At 38.3% G+C, this 19265-nt stretch overlaps 1 protein-coding gene across 1 annotated transcript in view; it reads left to right on the top strand.

Moving 5' to 3' along the window:
• Positions 1-19265, top strand: part of DCN (decorin) — a 38285-nt gene that overhangs the window by 5048 nt on the left and 13972 nt on the right. Inside the window, exon 3 of the mRNA XM_071423299.1 lies at positions 14739-14851. Within this exon, the coding sequence (XP_071279400.1) occupies positions 14739-14851 (113 nt within the window). The remainder of the gene's footprint in view (positions 1-14738; positions 14852-19265) is intronic.

Here is a 19265-nt window from a genome sequence, read left to right on the forward strand (position 1 = left end):
TTAAATATCTTTCTGAGCCACTATATGAGCTGAAACCATGAGAACATTTCTCACAAACTCTCCTTACTCCCTTATGTAAGGGAGGGGCTTGTGTGCACAGTCAGAGTAGCAGGATATGAAGCCATGTCTGCCATCATTTGGCTTTTCCATGCAGAAAAGTCTCAAGTAATGAAGTTGACTTCAGTGAGACTGCTCTTAGTTTAAACCAGTATAATTCAGTCTTAGTTAGTGTACAGTGCAGAAAAGCAATTAGAATTGGTTTTGCTTACAGGAAAACAGATGAATAGCTTCTCATGATCTTATAGAGCTTTTTTTCTTTTAGTCATCCTAGTTCTTTAAATGTATAGCTGGGTGTTTCTATTTTCTTGTTATGACCTTGGCTTTGATAATTACTGTAAATCATGGCACAAATCCACTAATTAGGACCTGTGTCTCATTGTGTTAGGGGTTGTATAATTACCGAAAGGAGGGGAAACTTTAGCTACACCCCTAGAAACTTCTGTGAATTTATTAAACTGAGCCATTTAATTATGCAATGGATATGTTTGGCAAAGACCCAGTGAACAATGCAAGCCAAGCTGCACGAAACAGAGTGGGTAACCTAGCCATACTTTCAGAAAGCTTCCCATAGTAGTGTCTCTCTTGATAGATGTTTTTTTTTTACCATTTAGGTGCCAGAGAGAGCAAACATGGAGTGGGGGCTGGGGAGGAGGTTGCCCCACATGCCATGAAAGCCTTAGGTTTTATTGTTGTTACACTTAGTAACGCTGATGGAATTTAAGTTATTTAGAGAACTTGTTCTCAGTCTACTTCAATTCTGCAGAATGTAATGAGCTTTCACTTGGTGAAAAAGTAGAGACATTCACTCAGGGACCCTTTGCTCCTGTACTTGCTCCTGCAGTCGTGCACTTCTTCACACACACATTGCATAAGATACTTCTGTGTTAGTAGAGTCCCACTGACAAGGAGACTCAGAAATACAGCAATTAATGCCCCAGGTCAGTGTTTCCCAGATAATTTCAAGTGGTGTGAATAGAAAGAGATATATTTTGAGCTTTCTTTATACCCACATGCTGCATATCATGCAATGAAAAGATTGTGCTTTTGGGTCAGCTAGGCTGATAACATCCAGCCCTTGGGTACAAAGGAAAAGAGATCTCCCTGGGCTCAAAATATGCAGCCCTGAAAAATGGTAAATAATATTTCCCTGGCAGAACTCAAGGAAGTATTTATCAAGCAGTGCCAGCCTTGGCATTAAGTTTGAGCCATCTTCGTCCCAGCCCCTGATGGGGCACGGCCCAGCTGGGAGGCTCATGAAGAACACAGGGCTGCTGGCTGCCCTGCAAGCAGGGACAGGAGAGCTGTGTGGCACCTGCTCACAGGCAAACCTGACCTCTACTCTTCTGAATTCACTTCTGTGTAACACACACAGACAAAGTCACATTTACCTACTGACTTGAGACAAGGCAGTTATTGGCCTTTTGCTGCAAACTGTGGAGGTGACCTCGCGTGCTCCTGAGCTGTGGGATGAAGGACGCTCGTGTTTCAGGGATCAGGAGTGCAATTTGCACACAGAGGCATGAAACTAGCAGTGACAGTTCTGCCTCCCTGTTAACCTGTGCTCCCGGCCTGCTTCTCCCTTCAGCTCTGGGCTTTTCCAACCCAACCAAATTAGCTACATCCGTCCTCCAAAATTATCAAATTTAGTCATCTAGTCCCATGGGTACTAATTGAAGAAAAATTTCAGGCACAATAACAAGGGTCCTCACAAGGACATATTAAGACTTCCTAAATGAATTCTCACAAAGGAAAGTTGAAACCTGAATCAGGATCCTTTCCCCTACTCACTCTCTGGCATGGAAGGAGTGTTTACAGCCATGAGCCCATGGGTGCAGGGGACATGCCAAGCAAGGCAACTGGAGGATCCTAACATGGGCAACATATGGAGACATTTCCTCTTCCTCAGCCTGTTTCTTTTGTGCCTAAATGGGCATTTGCTATTTGTAGATTCTTACTTCATAAGGAAAAAACCAACCATCTGACACAGGATTATGTGAATAAACCACAGGAGAACTATTGAATCCAGAGTCCAGAGATCAGGTTTGCCCCTTTTATCATGAGCATTGGATGGGAATAGCAAAAAAAATAAAATCCAAGTTCAATAAAAACAGTGAACAAAAATGCCCAGTAGTCCAATTACACTCTTGTCAGCTGAATTTTTGCATTCCTATAGTCTTAAACTTCAGTCACATCTTCCTAAACACATACCTACAAATTAATTTATTTTGCTTCCCAGCCAAGAGCTGAGTTGACAAGAAGGATAATGCTGCCTTCTCACATCCTGAAAAAGAATTCTTTCTAAGTTTTGGTTACTGATGGATCAAAAGCAGAACCCCATTTCCTACATTTCATGAGATGTATTACCTTTGCGAACAGGCTCAAGGATCTTATCAAGGAAGGCCACTTTATAAGAGTGCTGCCTTTTATTAATCTACCTCCTGTTGTTAAAAGGGAGCCACAGGTTCACTTTTTGATCATGCTTCAGTATGAGGCATTGCTATGCTGTACCCAGGCTTTTCATAGGAATCACAGGCATCTTCCTTATTAGAGCACAGTACAGGTGGGGAGTAACTGATGTAGCTGCTCAGAGGCCACTTTTCCTGCTCTAAAGTAATATATACAGGGAAGATGTGCAGTCAGCTGGGCAGGCAAACACGCCTCAGAAACCCCAGAAAGGATTAACAGTTCCATTTAAAGTCTCATCCTCCCAAAGGGAGTCTCAAGCAAAGTTCATCCCAGAGTGTCCTGGTAGGCAGGAGGATGCATGTGCAGTTACTCATCCCTGCAGCAGATGCAGAATGCTTCATAAGCACACTCAGAGGTGGTGGCCAGAGCTTTCTTTCACCTTCAGATAAGTCTGGCAGCCCCTTCTAAATGAGCAGTGTCTCTATACAGGATGCAATGAGATTGCCCTCCTTGGAGAGTTACAGGGCATAGTGGGGGTCTCTCCATCTGTGTCACTTGGAGGATCCATGGAGGTTTTGTGGTTTCCTAAAGGTGTGTGAGAGAGACATGCCAGCAAACAAAGATCAAGTGGTATTATAGCTAAAATTGAAATCTTGCCTACAGCTCAGAAATGCAGGGGTTCTCCAGCTTATATAAAGAAGAGTACATTAGAGCTCAGTATGGATGCTGGAGGGTGTGTTTGAAAAGCACTTTGAGACCAGGAGATGAAAGGTTCACAGATATGTAAAGTATTATCAGTAATTATTATCTGGTAACATGAGGCAGTTTATCTGAACAAATAGTGTCTCAGTATATCAACTGATGGCTCTTCAACACTTGAACCATCGTAACATGGCAATATATTTGTTGGCAAAAGATAATTTATCTCATTGTAAGAAATCTACCAGAAATATCTGAACAACCATTTTCTGATTTTGACTTCATGTGAGAACCTCATTTTTCACTATAAAGGAAATTATCTCCTTTGCAATATACCTTGTTTTGAAACATAATCTTTAAGGCTAAATGCTCAGCTCAAAATCCTATAGGTAAATAAACATGCAAAAGAAAGCACGCATTCTTAAGTGGCCAGCATTAACAAATACAATTTTTAAATAAAAAATTTTTGTGAATTTATGTCATCACTGATGGACCTTTAGGACATTTTGATGTGTTTTTTTTTAATTTTTCTTTTTATTTCTTACAATAAAGATTAAAGTCTTACTCCTTTTATGTTTAATAGAAGCTGATACGCTCATGAAATCCCCTGGCTTCATAGAACTGGATCATTTACCAAGTTATTATCATTAAAAAAGGAGCCATGAAATCTGGGAAAGTATTCTGTAACTTATACTGAGAATAGCATCTACATCACAAGACCCTGGCCTTAAAACTGACATTCTTTAGCCCAACATAACTTAGGCTGTCAGCAAGCACAGGCCATTGGGCATTCCACATGCTGACTGGGTGAACTCTTAAAGTGTTGGAGGTCAGACTGGAGGATCTATAGGAATTATCATAGGATGTTAAGGATCTGAGAGTGGTCTGCTTCCCTTTCATAGTTATTGGGTGAGTTAGGCTGCCCATGCAGGGGTTCATCCTGTCTAAGGTGGATGTCAGTGACAGAAACATCCCTCTTGGAGAGCCAAACTGCCAAGACAGGGCAATCACCACTGGAGGTTATAAAACTTATTTTCAGATTAATGAAGTTATTTTTTTTTAATTAAGGCAAGGAAAAATAAACCCACATTGCCATCTTAGTTTAGTTATAAATTTGGCATGGATTCTTAATTTTTTTGTATATACTCTGGTTCGATACAATTTTGGGGATGCCCTGGAAGTTAAAAAAACATTAATTAAAGCCCTGTGCTCAGTACATTCTGAAAATGTATTAAATGAAGAATCCAATAATTAGAAAACACACTTGAAAAATGGTCAAGAAAAAGAATATTGGCCTGGATGTAGACTACTTTATACTAACAAAAAGCCATTATCTTTGCCAGTATGGCAGTAAAAGACAGGCCTTCTTGTGCCACCACCTGAATTACTGATGTTCCAGTTTCAGCTGATAAACATGATCCTAGATGAAAATTAAGCCACTCTAAGTACATCCCTTCTTTATTTACTGTTTACTCCAAGGTAAAAGTGAGCAGCTTTGTATGTTTTCTTTTTTTGGTCTAAGTTTTTTTAGATTTGTTTTCTTGCTTCAGACTTGGAAATGCCAGTTATGAAATCCTGGTGGCAGGAATGGAAATGCAGACTGCCAAGTCTAAGTGATATAGGAAGTGACTGTTTTCTGGCTTGCTCTGTCACAATTGTTCATTTCTAAAATCTCCCAACGCAATAATAAATAGCTAATAGATAGCTAATAAAATATGAGTAAATTAAAAGTGATTATAGGTGATTATAATGTTTAAAACATGCTGAATAACCATTCCTTACATGACCTACTGTTATGGACTAACAGGTGTGACAGGTATATGTGTTATGTTCTTAACACATTTGTAGGGAGTGTTACTTGGTAAGGGATATAGCTATTTTAAAAATACCTGTGTTTTCACAACAAAAAGCCTCAGGTATTTAATTGTGGAGGTTTCTCAGCCATAGAAGAGATAAAGAGTCCAAAAGCTCCTTCCCAGTGTTCACTGAGAACCCATAGCAACAGGGAGGAGATCTAGGAAATCAGATCCTGTGTGAAAGATAACCAATGATAACAGCCAGAAACTTCTGGTATCAGCACCCAGCTCTCCAGAAAAACTCTGTTCACACAGTCCAGTTACCATGGTATTTCGTAAATCTAATTTTAAGCAGATTTTCAAAACACCAGTTTCAAACCCAAATTGGATTGTCCCAGCCTTATGAAATTTGGACTAGGTGGTCTATAATTTGTTTTACACACACCCTGAATCTTTGATCAAAAGGAAGTGGTCCAAAAGAAGGTAATCAGGTTACAGGAAAATAAAATATTTTTCTGAATATATTTTATTCTTTTCCTAAAGTTCAAATGAAAAACTATATTCTTCAAACTATATTGTCATTTTTTAAAATTTATTCATCCTCTTTTCCATGTCTGCCCTGACAAAAAAAAATATTGATAAATGCTGGAATTTTATGCCTCTTTGGCTGTATTGTATTTAATATGCTTACACAGAGCACTGCTGTCCTTTACATTATGAAAGCAAAGTAGCTAGATAATCACAGAATCACAGAATATTCTGAGTTGGAAGGGACTCATCAGGATCATCAAAATCCAGCTCCTGGCCCTGCAGACAATAGCTCCAAGATTCACACCATGTGCCTGAGAGTGTTGCCAAGTTATTCTTGAGCTCTGCCAGGCTGGTGCTGTGACCCCTTCCCTGTGGAGCCTGTGCCAGCGCCCAAACACCTTCTGTGTGAAGAACCTTTTCTAAATATCCAATCTAAACTTCCCCAAACTCAACTTCAGGCCATTCCCTTGGGTCCTGTCACTGATCACCACAGAGAAGAGATCAGTGCCTGCCCCTCCTCTTCCCATCATGAGGAAGTTGTAAATTGCAATGAGGTCTCCAGTCAGCCTCCTCTTCTCCAGGCTGAATAAAAGAGTAGAACTTGCTGTTGGGCTTCTCTGCAAAGATAGAGGTGGAAAAAATAAACACCGAAACACAGGGATCTCAAAAACAAGGACCATGCCTGCATGGGTTTTTTTGGGAGGGAAAAAAATATATATTTGTGTTGCAGTTTTCAGCTTATGGAGCCAATTATGAGATTCAAACAGCTCTCTACAAATGACCCTGATTTTAGTGAGATTCCATTTGCTATGTAGGCAACTCTACTGCAAACCTCATTTGCAGTCATAGGAGTTGAAAAAGGGGAAAAGCAGTATTTAAAGAATTTATGTACTCTCTGCATGCATACTCATGTGAGGGAGCATCCAAGAGAGAATCCCATACCATCTCTGTGTTTGTTACCTGTGACATACTTGGAGTGTTTTTAGTTTCTACAAAAATCTGTTAAAGAGATACTGCTTACAGTTTTAATTTTAATAAGAAACAGAATATAATACTTATATTTTACAAATAGCAGAGAAAGTGAGAGACCACTTCTGCCCACCTAATGGCAACTTTAAGGACTTAATAGCAAAAAAACCCAAATGGATAAATTATTATAGGAATGTCACAGCTTTTAAAACGTGTACAAGTGTAAGTGGGGCTACAGACTGGTCCTGTAATACAACATTAGCACAACAAAAATGTGCAATAAGACATCTCAGAACCAGTTTCTGCTTGCACCTCCTCTACCACTTAAAATGTGAAAGCCTAGAATGATTTCAATTTCTATGCTAGAGTACATATTTTCCCTTCTACTGCTCCAGAGTGGACCTCAGAAACTAAAGAGTTTGTCAATTAATTAATATTTTAGGGTGACATGGAAGAAAAGTATCTGTAGTGGTGCAATAATCAAACTCATTGCTGAATACCTCTACCTAAGAGATATAGGAGCAAAGGCAAATAATTGAATTAAAATCTTAACATTTTCAGGATTAGGGGATAAAATTTACTTTCTCTTCTTTATTCTTTCACTCTGTGGTAGAGTTTACATCTTCTGGGCTGCAAATGACTGGTAGAGTTGCAGAAGACCTGGGGAAGCTCTATCACTAAATGTCTGACAAAATAAAGGAGTGACAAAGCATATATGCCTAAGAGTTACAAAGGGTACATAAAACACCCTCTAGTAGAAAGAAGGAACTAGCAGGTCTGTAGATTTCCTGATTCAGTCAGGGAATTCTCTTCCAAAATTTGTTTGTTATTCACTGTGTCCAGACATGACCACAGCAGCTACTTCCATTTTATGATTGCATGACAACAATTCTAAAACATTTATGAAAAATGGCTGTGTTATGTTTAGAAGTACCTGAAATAACCAGGAACATGTCTCTGCCCTCAGGTTATAAACTAGGGCTGTGTAATGACCATGTGGTCAGAACAGGAAGGGGTAAGTTCACTTGAAACCAGAGAAGACGTCCCCCAAAGGATTCTTTATGACATTATGTTAGAGCCAATTCTGGTAAATCCCAAAGTAAAAATTGAGGGAACTATCCTCAAATTGTAATCTGTTGCCTGTTGCTAACTTAAACTGCAGCAGAGGTAAACATCGAATTGCATTACTCCAAAGGGTCATTCAAAACATAATTTGCTATATAATGCTCACTTTTCTGAGTCACTGAAGTGCTCTCTTATGTCTGCTGAAGGAATAAATGTTTCACCTTACTGTGTGAGCACTGGTAGATAGCACATCTGCCTTGCATCCACTTTGAGTAAAGCCATTACACACATGGTGCTGGCAGATTGCATGAATCACAGGGGTCACTTGCTGCTCTCTGATGGGATGTTTTATGTCTGCAACCACAGCAGTGGGACATGTAAAGCTGATGATTCTAGGAGTTAACTAGAAAACTCATAATACTTGATTTTTATTTCACCTAATGTCTTAATCCCTGAAGTATAAAGATTATTCAGAATATTTTTCTGCCTATCTAAAATGCTAGTGTTCTTTAGAAGGCATATCCATTTGAGACCATTGTAATTAAAAGTCAGAAGTAGAAGTTACATGAATTTTAGCTTCAAAAATGTATCATTACTCTTAGGTATTAACTTTTGGAGCCAGGAGAATAACTCTATCTGTACCAAAAATGTGACTAGCACTGAAAAATAATTCATAACAGCTGTGCCTTGCAATGTTCGTTATGCTTTGAAATATGTGTTCACTACTCAGAGTGGGTGGAGGTGGAAAAGAGCAGAGAAAGCCATGCATTCACTTTTATACCTTTGTTAGGGCTTTTATCATTATTAGTACTATCATAGTGGAGAACTATGCATTTGATCTCAGTGTGTGTGAATTAATTTCCATTTTTCTGTGTTTCTCACTCTGTTTCAGGAAGCAAAGTTATAAGTATTTGGGGGGAATAATACTCCATGTAGTAATAGGTCAGTAGGTCTACCCTTGTGAGGGGCCATCTCAGCAGGGAATGGAGTTTGTTTTCTTGTTCTTTCCTACGGGAAGGGTCAGCCATATACAAAACCAATAATCTGTGATAAAAATAACCCTAAAATGGATCTTATGAGACTTTCAGACTGCCGAACAGGAAAAGTATCTAAAAAATGGTTGTGAATCATCCTCAAGAAGATATATTTTAAGAACCTTATTCATTCCAGAGTGGTTTTTATATCTAATTTATTAGCAAGAGTGGAGAAAGTGGAGAAGAAGCTTTTAGTTTGAAAGTGGGAGAGAGAAGGAGGCCATGGATACTTGTCTGTAGAAAAAAACAATTGTTTCTTATTTCATGGATGCAAATAATGAAATTACTCCTATTTGCAAATCCCACACAATAGAGAACAAATTTCCAGTAAATACTGTAGCACATTTCCTGAGAAAGTATCAGTAAACTTTTCTAAGTCAAAGCATTCAAGGCAGTTCCTTGCCATCCTTCCAGAAAGCAGTCCTTGGATCCAGTTATTTTTCCGTGACTAAGTATCCTTGCCTTTTGCCTCGTTTGCCCCAGAGTCCACTCAGGGCATGGCCGAGGTCGTTCACCCCTGGGAGGATTACTGCCCGTCAGAGGGATGCAGCAGAGCTGGGCTCGGGGCAGGGAGAGCAGGCAGCAGAGAGCAGAGACAGCCCAGGCAGCTGCTGGAGAGGCTGCCTCCACTGGGAGAGCAGCCACTGATGATCATGGCTGGGAATTACACAGAGCTCGGTCCAAATTCCTCAGCTGGCAGCAGCTGCTTGCGGAAACTGAGAGAGCCTTGAAACGAGCCCCATTTTATGGCCCCTGTGATAATAATCGTAAGTGTTGCAATGTAGTAACACATGTATCTGAGCTAAGGACTTCAGATGTCTCTCTGCCTTTTGGCCCGTGCTCTCCAGCTGGGAAAGCAAAGGTTTATTCAGAGGAATAAGCCCCATCCCTGCTGCTTGTGAAATGGATAGGTGAAGGAAAAATCTACCGAAATACCCTAAAGACAGCAAAAAAATCAAACCACAAAATTGTAAAAGTTGTTTATCACTGTCACTGTTCACATATTTGTGACTTAGGCTTTGTGGTCTCAGTGTGGGAAAGATGCAATTGTCAGGAAAGCGTCCTCATCTCTGGGCTGCAGACTCAGACTTCTGCTTGCTTGGTCTCCCTCGCTGGCCCCATAAATCTTGCATTCCTTTTTCGCACAGTCGTATGGCTTCAGCAGAAATGTGGCTCCATGCCAAGACACAGCCTAACTTGTGGCTCTCACTGCCGAGAAGCTGGAGCAGTGGACTGAAACCTCTGCACAGCCAGGAGGGCTCAAAATTCTCCCTTCTCCTCTGTGGTTTGAAAGATTCCATGGCCACTTGATCTCAGCTCCTGTAGCTGAGCAGGTTATTCCTTCAGCTGCAGAAATAATAAAGCCTGCTGTGTACACCAAAACCCATAACATCCTCACACTATTCCCAAATTCCTGCTGCATCTCCCACACCTGTTTGGCCGGCTAAAGAGCAGCATGTGCTAGCTGGGCTGGTGCAGTGCTACACAGAAGAGGGCTAGCCACTGATTGATTCTTTCTCAGGGGCCAAACAAGGACTGAATTATACCAGTCTTGGCCCTTCTCTGCCTAATTTCCCATCTCATAATATCTCCAGACCCACCAGCCTTCTATCCTCTCCAGGAGGTGAGGCTATCACAGCTGAGCAGCCAGACACTGCCATTTGCTTAAGAAATGATGACAAAAGGCTACACCTCACAGGGATGAGATCCCACAGAGACAAGCTTGATTTCTGCAAAGTTACCTTCTCCAACCTCCCACTAAGCAGGGATTCCTGGTCCATGTAACATCTCCCCACCAAAGGTGACTGTGGATGAATCTTTCTTGTGTGAGAAAGAAAATGGTTAACAATCCAATTATTCTGGATTTTATGGAATAAATTTTGATGTTGCATGTTATCTCAGAAACCTGTTGTGTAGCAAGGAAGTATACAAAAAAGTTAGGAAAACTTCTGTCATGAATAATAAAAGCTCATCTTATCCTAAGAAAAAGAAATACTCAAACTTCCTTACACAATTTTTTTGCCATTTTGTAGCTCTGTGGCTTATTCTGTTCTTCATGTGTTTTCATGTGTATACATTTTTACACAAGTAAATGTATACTGGTGGGAAAATTGCTTGCTCCAGGTTGACAGTGCAGAACAGTAGGAAGTTTCTGCTTATAAAAATTCATAAGGGATATTAGAGATCTGAGCTGGGCTACAGGAACTGATGGCTGTTAAGCTTCTATAAGGAAGTAATGATTTCTCCCAAGAAATATTTTAGTGCAAATCAAAAGGGTATTTTGACCAAAATACATTAACTGGTTAATTAAACATCTTTTCTTCCAGAAGCTCTAAGCTCTTAATCTCAGTATAAACAAGAATTTTGGAAGGGTGGAGCTATACCATTTCCTCTTGTTTGTGAATAAATTTATTTTTAAAAAATTTATTTATCAACTTTAATTTTATTCAGCCAAAATTTAAAAGAAGATATATGTATTTCATACGTATAAAATATGTATAAAATACATAGATGTATGTATATATGTGTTTTCAATTTAACGTTAGAAAGGCAGATGGATCTAAATTTTTAATAAGTTATAAGTTAATTTTAGGAACTAGAAGCCTGAAATTCTTCCGGGGAGTTAAATACCCAACTGTGTAGTGCTGATTATTGACATAAAAGCTCAGATGCCTCTGAGAGATTTTCATATGGCTTTTCAAGAAGCAAGTTTTAATGTATGAAAACATCACAGCTAAGAGCTGGAATCTGAGTATACTGTTCTTAAAATGATGGAGAGGAAACTCAATTGATATTTTCTGACACCAGTTTTCCTTTTGGTTGGCATTACATAAATTTCACCAGAAGTTATCAGTAGGTGGGTGTGTGATCGCACCGTACAACATGGCTTCAGAAGTACTTGGGTATCTCCTGAGTCTCTCAGAAATGAGTAGTAAGGACAGCCCACAATTCCCCTCTAAACTTCTGTCTCCCAGACAGAAGAACCAAAAAAATCTCTCTGGGACATGATAATTCTATCCCAGGAGCCATCTGAGCTTCCAATGGGATTACAATTTTCTCCATTTGATTTAAACGCTGCCACACTGTCACATCAGTTCAGGCTCCCCCATCCATCTGAACTGGCTGCTGTTGGCCAGAAAGGTTTGAAGCTTTGCTCTCCAGGCTGGGAGCCTGCAGGGATGAGTTTGCATGACACCAATGCTCCTTCCACATGGATCTCTCTGGAGGTTCATCAGCTTGTACAGGGACCTGGAACTGCAGGCTGAAGCACAAGACAAGGTAGATGTGGGTCTGGTTCACACCTCAAATGCAGCTTAGTCCTGAATTATTTAAATGCTGATTTTGCAGGCCAGTGTCCAGGTTCACACATTTATAGACTCTTCCTCCACTGAAGAGCTTTAGATGATGTAGGTTTCAGCTGGAGGATGTCTTCAATTGCTTTCAGTGATAATGCAAGATCTCCACAGCAGCTGGTATGCACCCTGTACTCATCTACACTTTGCTCTTCAAAGCCCACACAAGTCAATTAAAAAAAAAAAAGAAATATAATGTCTATAGCTGGTTTTGAAAACATTTTAAAAAACAGCTTCAGGAAATGCATTACGATATATGTGGGTTAGGTAAAAAAAAAAGCTCAACTCTTCAAGGGATGGCAATTATACTCTGCATGCAGAGCTATTATTGTATTGTACATCCTTCTAGTTTCTAATAGAAGACAGGAAAATGATGTAATAAATAATTTTCAGAAATGGAATTCTGATTATCAAATTTGTCTTATCTTTATAATATGAAACATTGAAAGTCTAACTTTATTGCTCTGAGAAATTATCAGTTCTACCATATTAATGAATAACACTACAGCTTTTATAAACTGAAAATTACAGCTGGAAGATGTGGGTGAAGTTTAGTCTCTGGGATATTATCCCTTCAGTGGCAAGCCAAGTGTTCACCAAGTACTCTTACAAAGTGTGTTCCAAGGACATCCCATAAAGCATGGCTGCATAGCTCTTGCACCCTATTGTCTGCCATGACCCTTATTAGAGGTACCAGCCTACCAGCACAAACGTGCTGACAACCAGAACATACTAATGCTACTTTGAGTCTTTGAATATAAACAATTAAACCCTTCAGGTTGTTTTTTGGTTTGTTTTTTTTTTTAATACTTGAAGAATGCTAGAAAAGTTGCTAGACTGTATGAAGTTATAACAAAATTATGGTCTTGAAAAAGCAGAGTTTTTGGGAAAGAATTTTATAGTTGCTGACATCAGTCCTGTTCACTGAAGACAGAAACTGTCCAAAGACAACCAACAGGCAAATTATACAGTATCATATTCTTATATATTTGGAACTCTAGTACTACCCTTCTGGAAGTAATGAAGGTTTTGCAACTGTTGAAGTAAGAACAAAGTCCATGCCTAAATGAGTAAAAGTTATTTTAGTAATACGAACAATCTTAATCTGTATAAAATATTTGTGCACTGAACATCATTAAGGTAAACAGGATGGGATTTGAGTTTTGGCTGATGTCAGTTTATGAAGGTTTAACTAGTTCATCCCAGGCCACATGATTCTGCTTTTTAAAACCTTTGAAATCTCTTGTAATTAAAACTCAGATAAGTTTTTATTGCACTCAGTTTTAATAAAAATCTGATCCAAATATTTTAATATTTTTTTATGTCACCAAACTTTTCTCTTTACTTTTCTCTTTACATATACACACATCTATTCTAAGAAAGGATTGAAAGAGAAGGAGTTTTGCTACACACAGCAAGATTTTGACAGAGAAACCAACATTCTGTGTGTGAGAACAAATTTTTGATGAGCAATAAGTATCACAGAGTCACAGGATTGTTGAATTTGGGCATCAGCTCTTGAGACCATCTAGGCCACTCCCCTGCTTAGAGGGTTGCTTGGGGCTGTATCCAGTGTACTCCAGCTTTGGAGTATCTCCAGGCATGGAATCTCAACAGCCATGGTGGGCAAAGAAGCTTTTCTCCGGGAAGCATATCCCACTGTGTGTGCAATGCCATGCTTGGGATTAGTATGCAGGTTTAAAAAATAACATATATAGGTATATATCTTTCCTCTGAGAAGAATATTTTGCAGTTCATCATCGTTCTGGGGAGACACTGGAAATACTTGCAGAGAGATCTTTCCCAGAAGAGTTCAAATATAGCTTCAGGAATACTAGTTAAAACCTTTACTGGTAAAAAGACAATTTTACCCAGAGACATCCACTTCTGATACATGCCCATATAGAGACTTTATTAGTGTCTAAAAAATTTTTACTACCAACTATTCATTTACCATTTCACATTCTGTTAAAAAGAAAAAAAGCTAGTTAGGAAAGAACATTTTAATTTTGTGGTAAATCAGAATGACTGTAAAAGATTTGTTTTATTCCAAGTCACAGTATGAAAGGAAAGCTGGGTAAAGCAAGTGTTATTTAACACTAAATAATTTCATTTCCATGACTTCATCAGACTTACATATCAGCTATTCAGAAAATAGTCCCAAAGAGAGTCTTTAATTTAAACTGTCTGATGTTCTTTTGGCAGTTGTAGTGAAACCAAGAGATTTGTTCTCCAGAAAACTTGGACATAGTTTCAGTTCAAAGAAAAGGGGGGAGGTGGATTGGTAGTTTGGTGTTTTTTTTAAGGTGGACTTTACTGCAATTTACTCAGTTTCTGTCAAACAAACTGTATTTTTTCTGGAAATTATTATAATTAACTATCATACTTGCTTCAAAAAGCCTAGTTCCTTTTAAAAGCAGGAAATGTTCTCTGTCTACAAAAGCTAACACCCAGTGAAAATAATAAATACTATATCTCTGTCCAAATACTATATCTCTGTCCATTTTTTATTCACGCAGTTCAGTGGAATAAAACATGTTAGAAATTATTTGCCTAAACTAAATCCTTTGCTTCAAGCCATACCTCAGATATTTTCTGAGAAAAGGCATAATGGAAATGTGAATAAATAAATGTTGGTTCAACTTAGCAAAATAAAACTCTTTGACTGGTTGGAGACAGAAACACTTTCAAATAAGCCTTCATAAGCTGCTTCAGGAAATTAGTTCTATAAATGGTGTTTACTGAAAGAAAAATGCTACTAAGAAAGGCACTGTCCCTTATTTATAGTTTCTTCCAAAGTTAATTGTTCTTTTCACTGTCACTAGGTCTGGAAAAGGTGCCAAAAGACCTTCCCCCAGACACAACCCTGTTGGACTTACAGAACAACAAAATCACTGAAATTAAAGAAGGAGATTTCAAGAACCTGAAGAATCTTCATGTAAGTGTAAAAATGAACTGGTATTTACCAACAAAAATGGGCAGAAAATGTGACTTCGGCCTGGCAATGCATTTTTTATCGAAAACTGATTAAATAATTTGTGATCTTCCTCCACCAGCCCAGCCTATTTATTTCTATCCCCATTTCTCTCCTGCAAGGTTTCTTGCCCAACTGCAGAAGTTTCTCAGCTCTTTTCAGCTCTTCATGCCTGTGTCCTGTCCATTCAGTGCCCTGATCTCCCATCATAGCTCCCCTCACATATTTATTTATGTTCTCAGTCTCTTTGGCACAGTTACTTGGTTATTTCCATCTCAGCCCTGCCACCTCACTCACTTACTGCACTCTTTCCCCTCCTACCTCTGAGCTCACAGAGATTTCTATGTGCCACGTTTGTCAGCAGACATTCTGTACTAATTTTAGTTCAAGAATCTTTCCAAATTACTCTTCTGCCCCCTGGACTACAATGAAATTATGTTTTTGCAATAACCTTCTCCCTGCAAAGCTCCATCCTCATCCTTTACCTGCCAGTCTCTTCTAACACTTCTGTCTGGTTTCCTCTTTGCTGAAATATTTTCCTTCCTGGTTTCTGTGACTATTTTTTTTTTCTGGTTCACCTCTTCTTTTCCAAGTTTCCAGCAGACAGCTACCTTCCTCTCTGTTTCTTTTTTTTTTTTCTCTGTCTGAGGTCCTCCTCCCTGTCTATAGTTTTTATCAACATTTTTAAATACACATACTTCTGCCTAAATTTTGTTGAAATATTTTTCTTTACAGAGCAGAAAAAGGCTATTTTCTCTCTTTGAAAGTAATATCCTAATTCAGGCATACACCTGAAAAAATTACTTTCTAGGCTTTCAAAAACTCATTTTATTCTGTGTATTCCTCCATTTGATACTTGATTATTATAAACAATATCTTATTTGGCTTTTCTTGCCTGGCTCTTCACAGCCTATTTTAATTCTATTCTATTCTATTCTATTCTATTCTATTCTATTCCATTTCTTTCACAAACAAGAAGCCAACTCCCAATTTTTATCCATAACTGGTGCCAATATCATCACCCAAAGAATCACTGTTAAAAACAAGAATCTACATTCAGCCACTCATATTTGGAAAAAACCTATAAAATGTTACCTCTTTTAATTTCTTCCAAATTCCATCTTAAATATTTGTTTAAAGGCAACATCAAGAAGATAATTTAAAAAAAATATGAATGCCAGACTGTCCATAGTGAAGGGATCGGCATGAGTGAATCATGATGAGGTTCATGTCATCTAATTTTAGCATAGGTGTCTATAGTTGATCTAGTTCCATAGATAACCTCTAAAGACAACAAAACATGTTCTTCCACATCACATTTCACCAGTCTAGCTTTAAGAATGAGATAATTTGTTCCCCAGATTTTTTTTCAATTCCCTTCTTTGGCTACAGGACAGATTTGACACAGTAATTCCTGCCCATTTGCTTTGGTTTTCTTCCACCTTGGAAAGAAGTCCTGTGTTTTCAGTGAAGATTATCTGTGAGGTGCTAAAAGAGACAAAATTCTTATCAGTGAAATTAATCTTTTGGCAATCCTTCTTCATGACACTGTACTAAATGAGTCAGAGCATTGCAGATGAAAATCACTGCTCCCAGTGACTTCTACCCACTTGGCATTTGGTCCAGGTCTCAATTTCACATCCTGCTGTGAGCTATGCTGTTGTGAACTTATTTTATGTCATTGAAGTTAACTGTAAGGGGCTTTCTTTATTTTGTTTTTTTTTCGGTTCTCCTTTTTTCTTTTTCTTTTTTTTTTACAACAGATGCAATTTAATAGTGAATTGAATATGTAACACCTCAGGGAAGAAATTATTTGTTTGACTTGCTCACAAAAGTACCCAGGAGATGCTTAAGGACCCCTGGAAATCATGCATTAGCAAAAACTTTAACATGTAACTTCAAAACTGCAATTTTCCTGGATTTACTCAAGAACAAGTAATGATTCTCTCAAGGTCCCCTTCCAACCCAAACCATTCTACGATTCTATGATCTCGTCCCCAAAAAAATAATTTAGTCATGCAGTATATTTATGTAACTAGGCACCATCTTTGCTCTCAGCAGGGATATTCCTGTGTAATATCTGGGAACGATTCCCATTCCCCAACTTTCAATTAAATATTTTTCAGAGGGAGTATTGTTTTTAGAAAGTAAAACTCAAAAGCATTGTTGCTGACAGAGCTCTATTATCTCATTTATTTTAAAGATATATGAGTGTGTGAGGTACATATAAAAAAGGCATGTGCTTTTTAATCTTATTTCCAGAGAAACATGGCTTGGGTTAATGCCACAGTTGACAGTGTGATGTTCAAAAATTTCTTAGACTTTACTAAACTTTCTTGTACTCTACTAAAACAAGAAGATTTACTAAAATTACCAGTAGTATTGTTACAAAATCTAAAATTGGAAATTGGACTTAACTGCTTGCATGAATGATCAATTAAGGGAAAAATTCCTTAAACCCCAATTTTCATAGCTCTTGAAAAATGAGCAGCTTACACAGTTTGTTACTTTTAAATAATCCATTAAATTACCTTCCTAATACTTACAAATGTCACCAACCACAAGTGAATCAGTTTTAGAAGTGATTTTCATGAACAAGTTGGGTTGAACCTAAGGTTTGACTGGTTCTAAAATCCAGAATAGGTAGCAAGAAAATAAAGGATTTACCCCGAACTTGTTCATGGCTTCTCTTTCAGTACAAATGTAACTGCTTATGCTACACATCACTGTGTAGTGACACAGCACTGGAGATGAAAGAGAAATTAAAACCTACCAAAATATTCTCAGTATTGAAAATTTTCCTAAGTAGATTTCCCAAGCACAGCTAAAATTTGCAGCTGTGGAAATATGGCAAGCAATTAGAAGAGGACACAGCTAAAGGAATATTTACCTGCAAATAATAGATTTCTGCCAAGAAACATCCCAGTCAACAGTTACAGTGCACTTGATATTTTCATAGCTTTAAATTGTCCAGGAAATGTGGCTAAACTATTAATGTTGTACTATTAAAACTCAGTGAGACTTCACTCTATTTGAAAATGAAAGATTGTTTGTTTGTGTGGCTTTGGTTTTGTTTTTAGCACAGGGATTGAGAGAACAGAGGAAAATTTGAAGTCTTTTTTACAGGCTGAGGACTGAGTTTCACGTTTTCAGAAAACTGTCTGATATTATTATATAAAAAAACTTGCTTATGACTTAGACCTGTGGCAAAAAAGTCAGACAGGAAATCTATTGGAAAAGCCAGGGAAAAAAGTCTCTATTTCTATGAAACAGTAAGAATTTTCCAGGCAGACTGACATTTCTGGATGGAGTTCAGTACTTTGACCCCATGGACACAATAAAGAATCCAAAATACTGCATGAGTAATCTCTCATGCAGAGTAAAGGAGGAGCCTACACAAACAGCACATGGAGTTGCAGGCTGTGTGGCAAAGCCAAAGCAAACCAGAAGAATGCCTGCACCTGGAAAAAGAGGTGAAAGAAACTGCTCTGTGTTAGATCATTGTAAGAACAGCACAAACAACAGAATAGTGACTGCATGCTTCTCCAACAAGAATTTTTCAATTGGCAGGGTGCTAGTGTAGTGAAAGAAGATGAGTGCACTATTGGCCTGAAATCAAGTGGAACATTACCTAATTGAAGCTAGCAGAACTGTTCAAAGCCATGGCTGTACATACAAAAATGCTAAACCAAACTTTGTTTAAACTGAAGGAAAAGATCTAAGAGATAAAAGATTTAAACTTGGAACTTAAAGTTATGACCATATCCACACTAAATGTGCAGGCAGAGAAACTGAAACTCTTTTTGTAGTAACAGCGAGTGAAAAAATAATGTATGGCACTAGAAAATTTAATGCCATCCTTTTTCAAAACAAACAAACAAAATAAAAATCCCAAAACACCCAAACAAACCAAACCAAACCCGAAGAAAAGTCTAAGATCTTTCGGAGATACAGAAAACCCCCTGAGATCAAAACAGAAACAAGTATAAAACAGACCACATGAACAGAAAACATTTTTCTTGTACAATGGGTAAAGATTTTTTCATGTGAGGAAAAAAACCAGGAACGAATATTTGAGGTCCTTAAAATTCTGGAGAGAGTCAGCATTCTAGGCTAATAAAAAAAGGGAAATTTTTATAGAATAGAACAATAAAAAATCAGATCAATTGTAATAAATTTAATGAATGACCAAAATTTCTTGCCACAGTAGACATGGACAGGGTTGAAAGAAAAAGGAAAATGCAGAACCACCTGTTTCCTCATCATCTGTGCAAGTCATGTTGCATGAGAGGTACCAGTGAGAGCTCAAAGGCCAGGCAAACTGGGTCTGCAGCAGGCTCCTCTGCTTTGTGAGATTGTTCAGCAAGGTCCTGTGCAC

Source organism: Agelaius tricolor, unplaced genomic scaffold, assembly GCF_023055355.1.
Source record: "Agelaius tricolor isolate 1412-34295 unplaced genomic scaffold, bAgeTri1.0.p SCAF_3, whole genome shotgun sequence".
In the NCBI taxonomy this organism is placed as follows: domain Eukaryota; kingdom Metazoa; phylum Chordata; class Aves; order Passeriformes; family Icteridae; genus Agelaius; species Agelaius tricolor.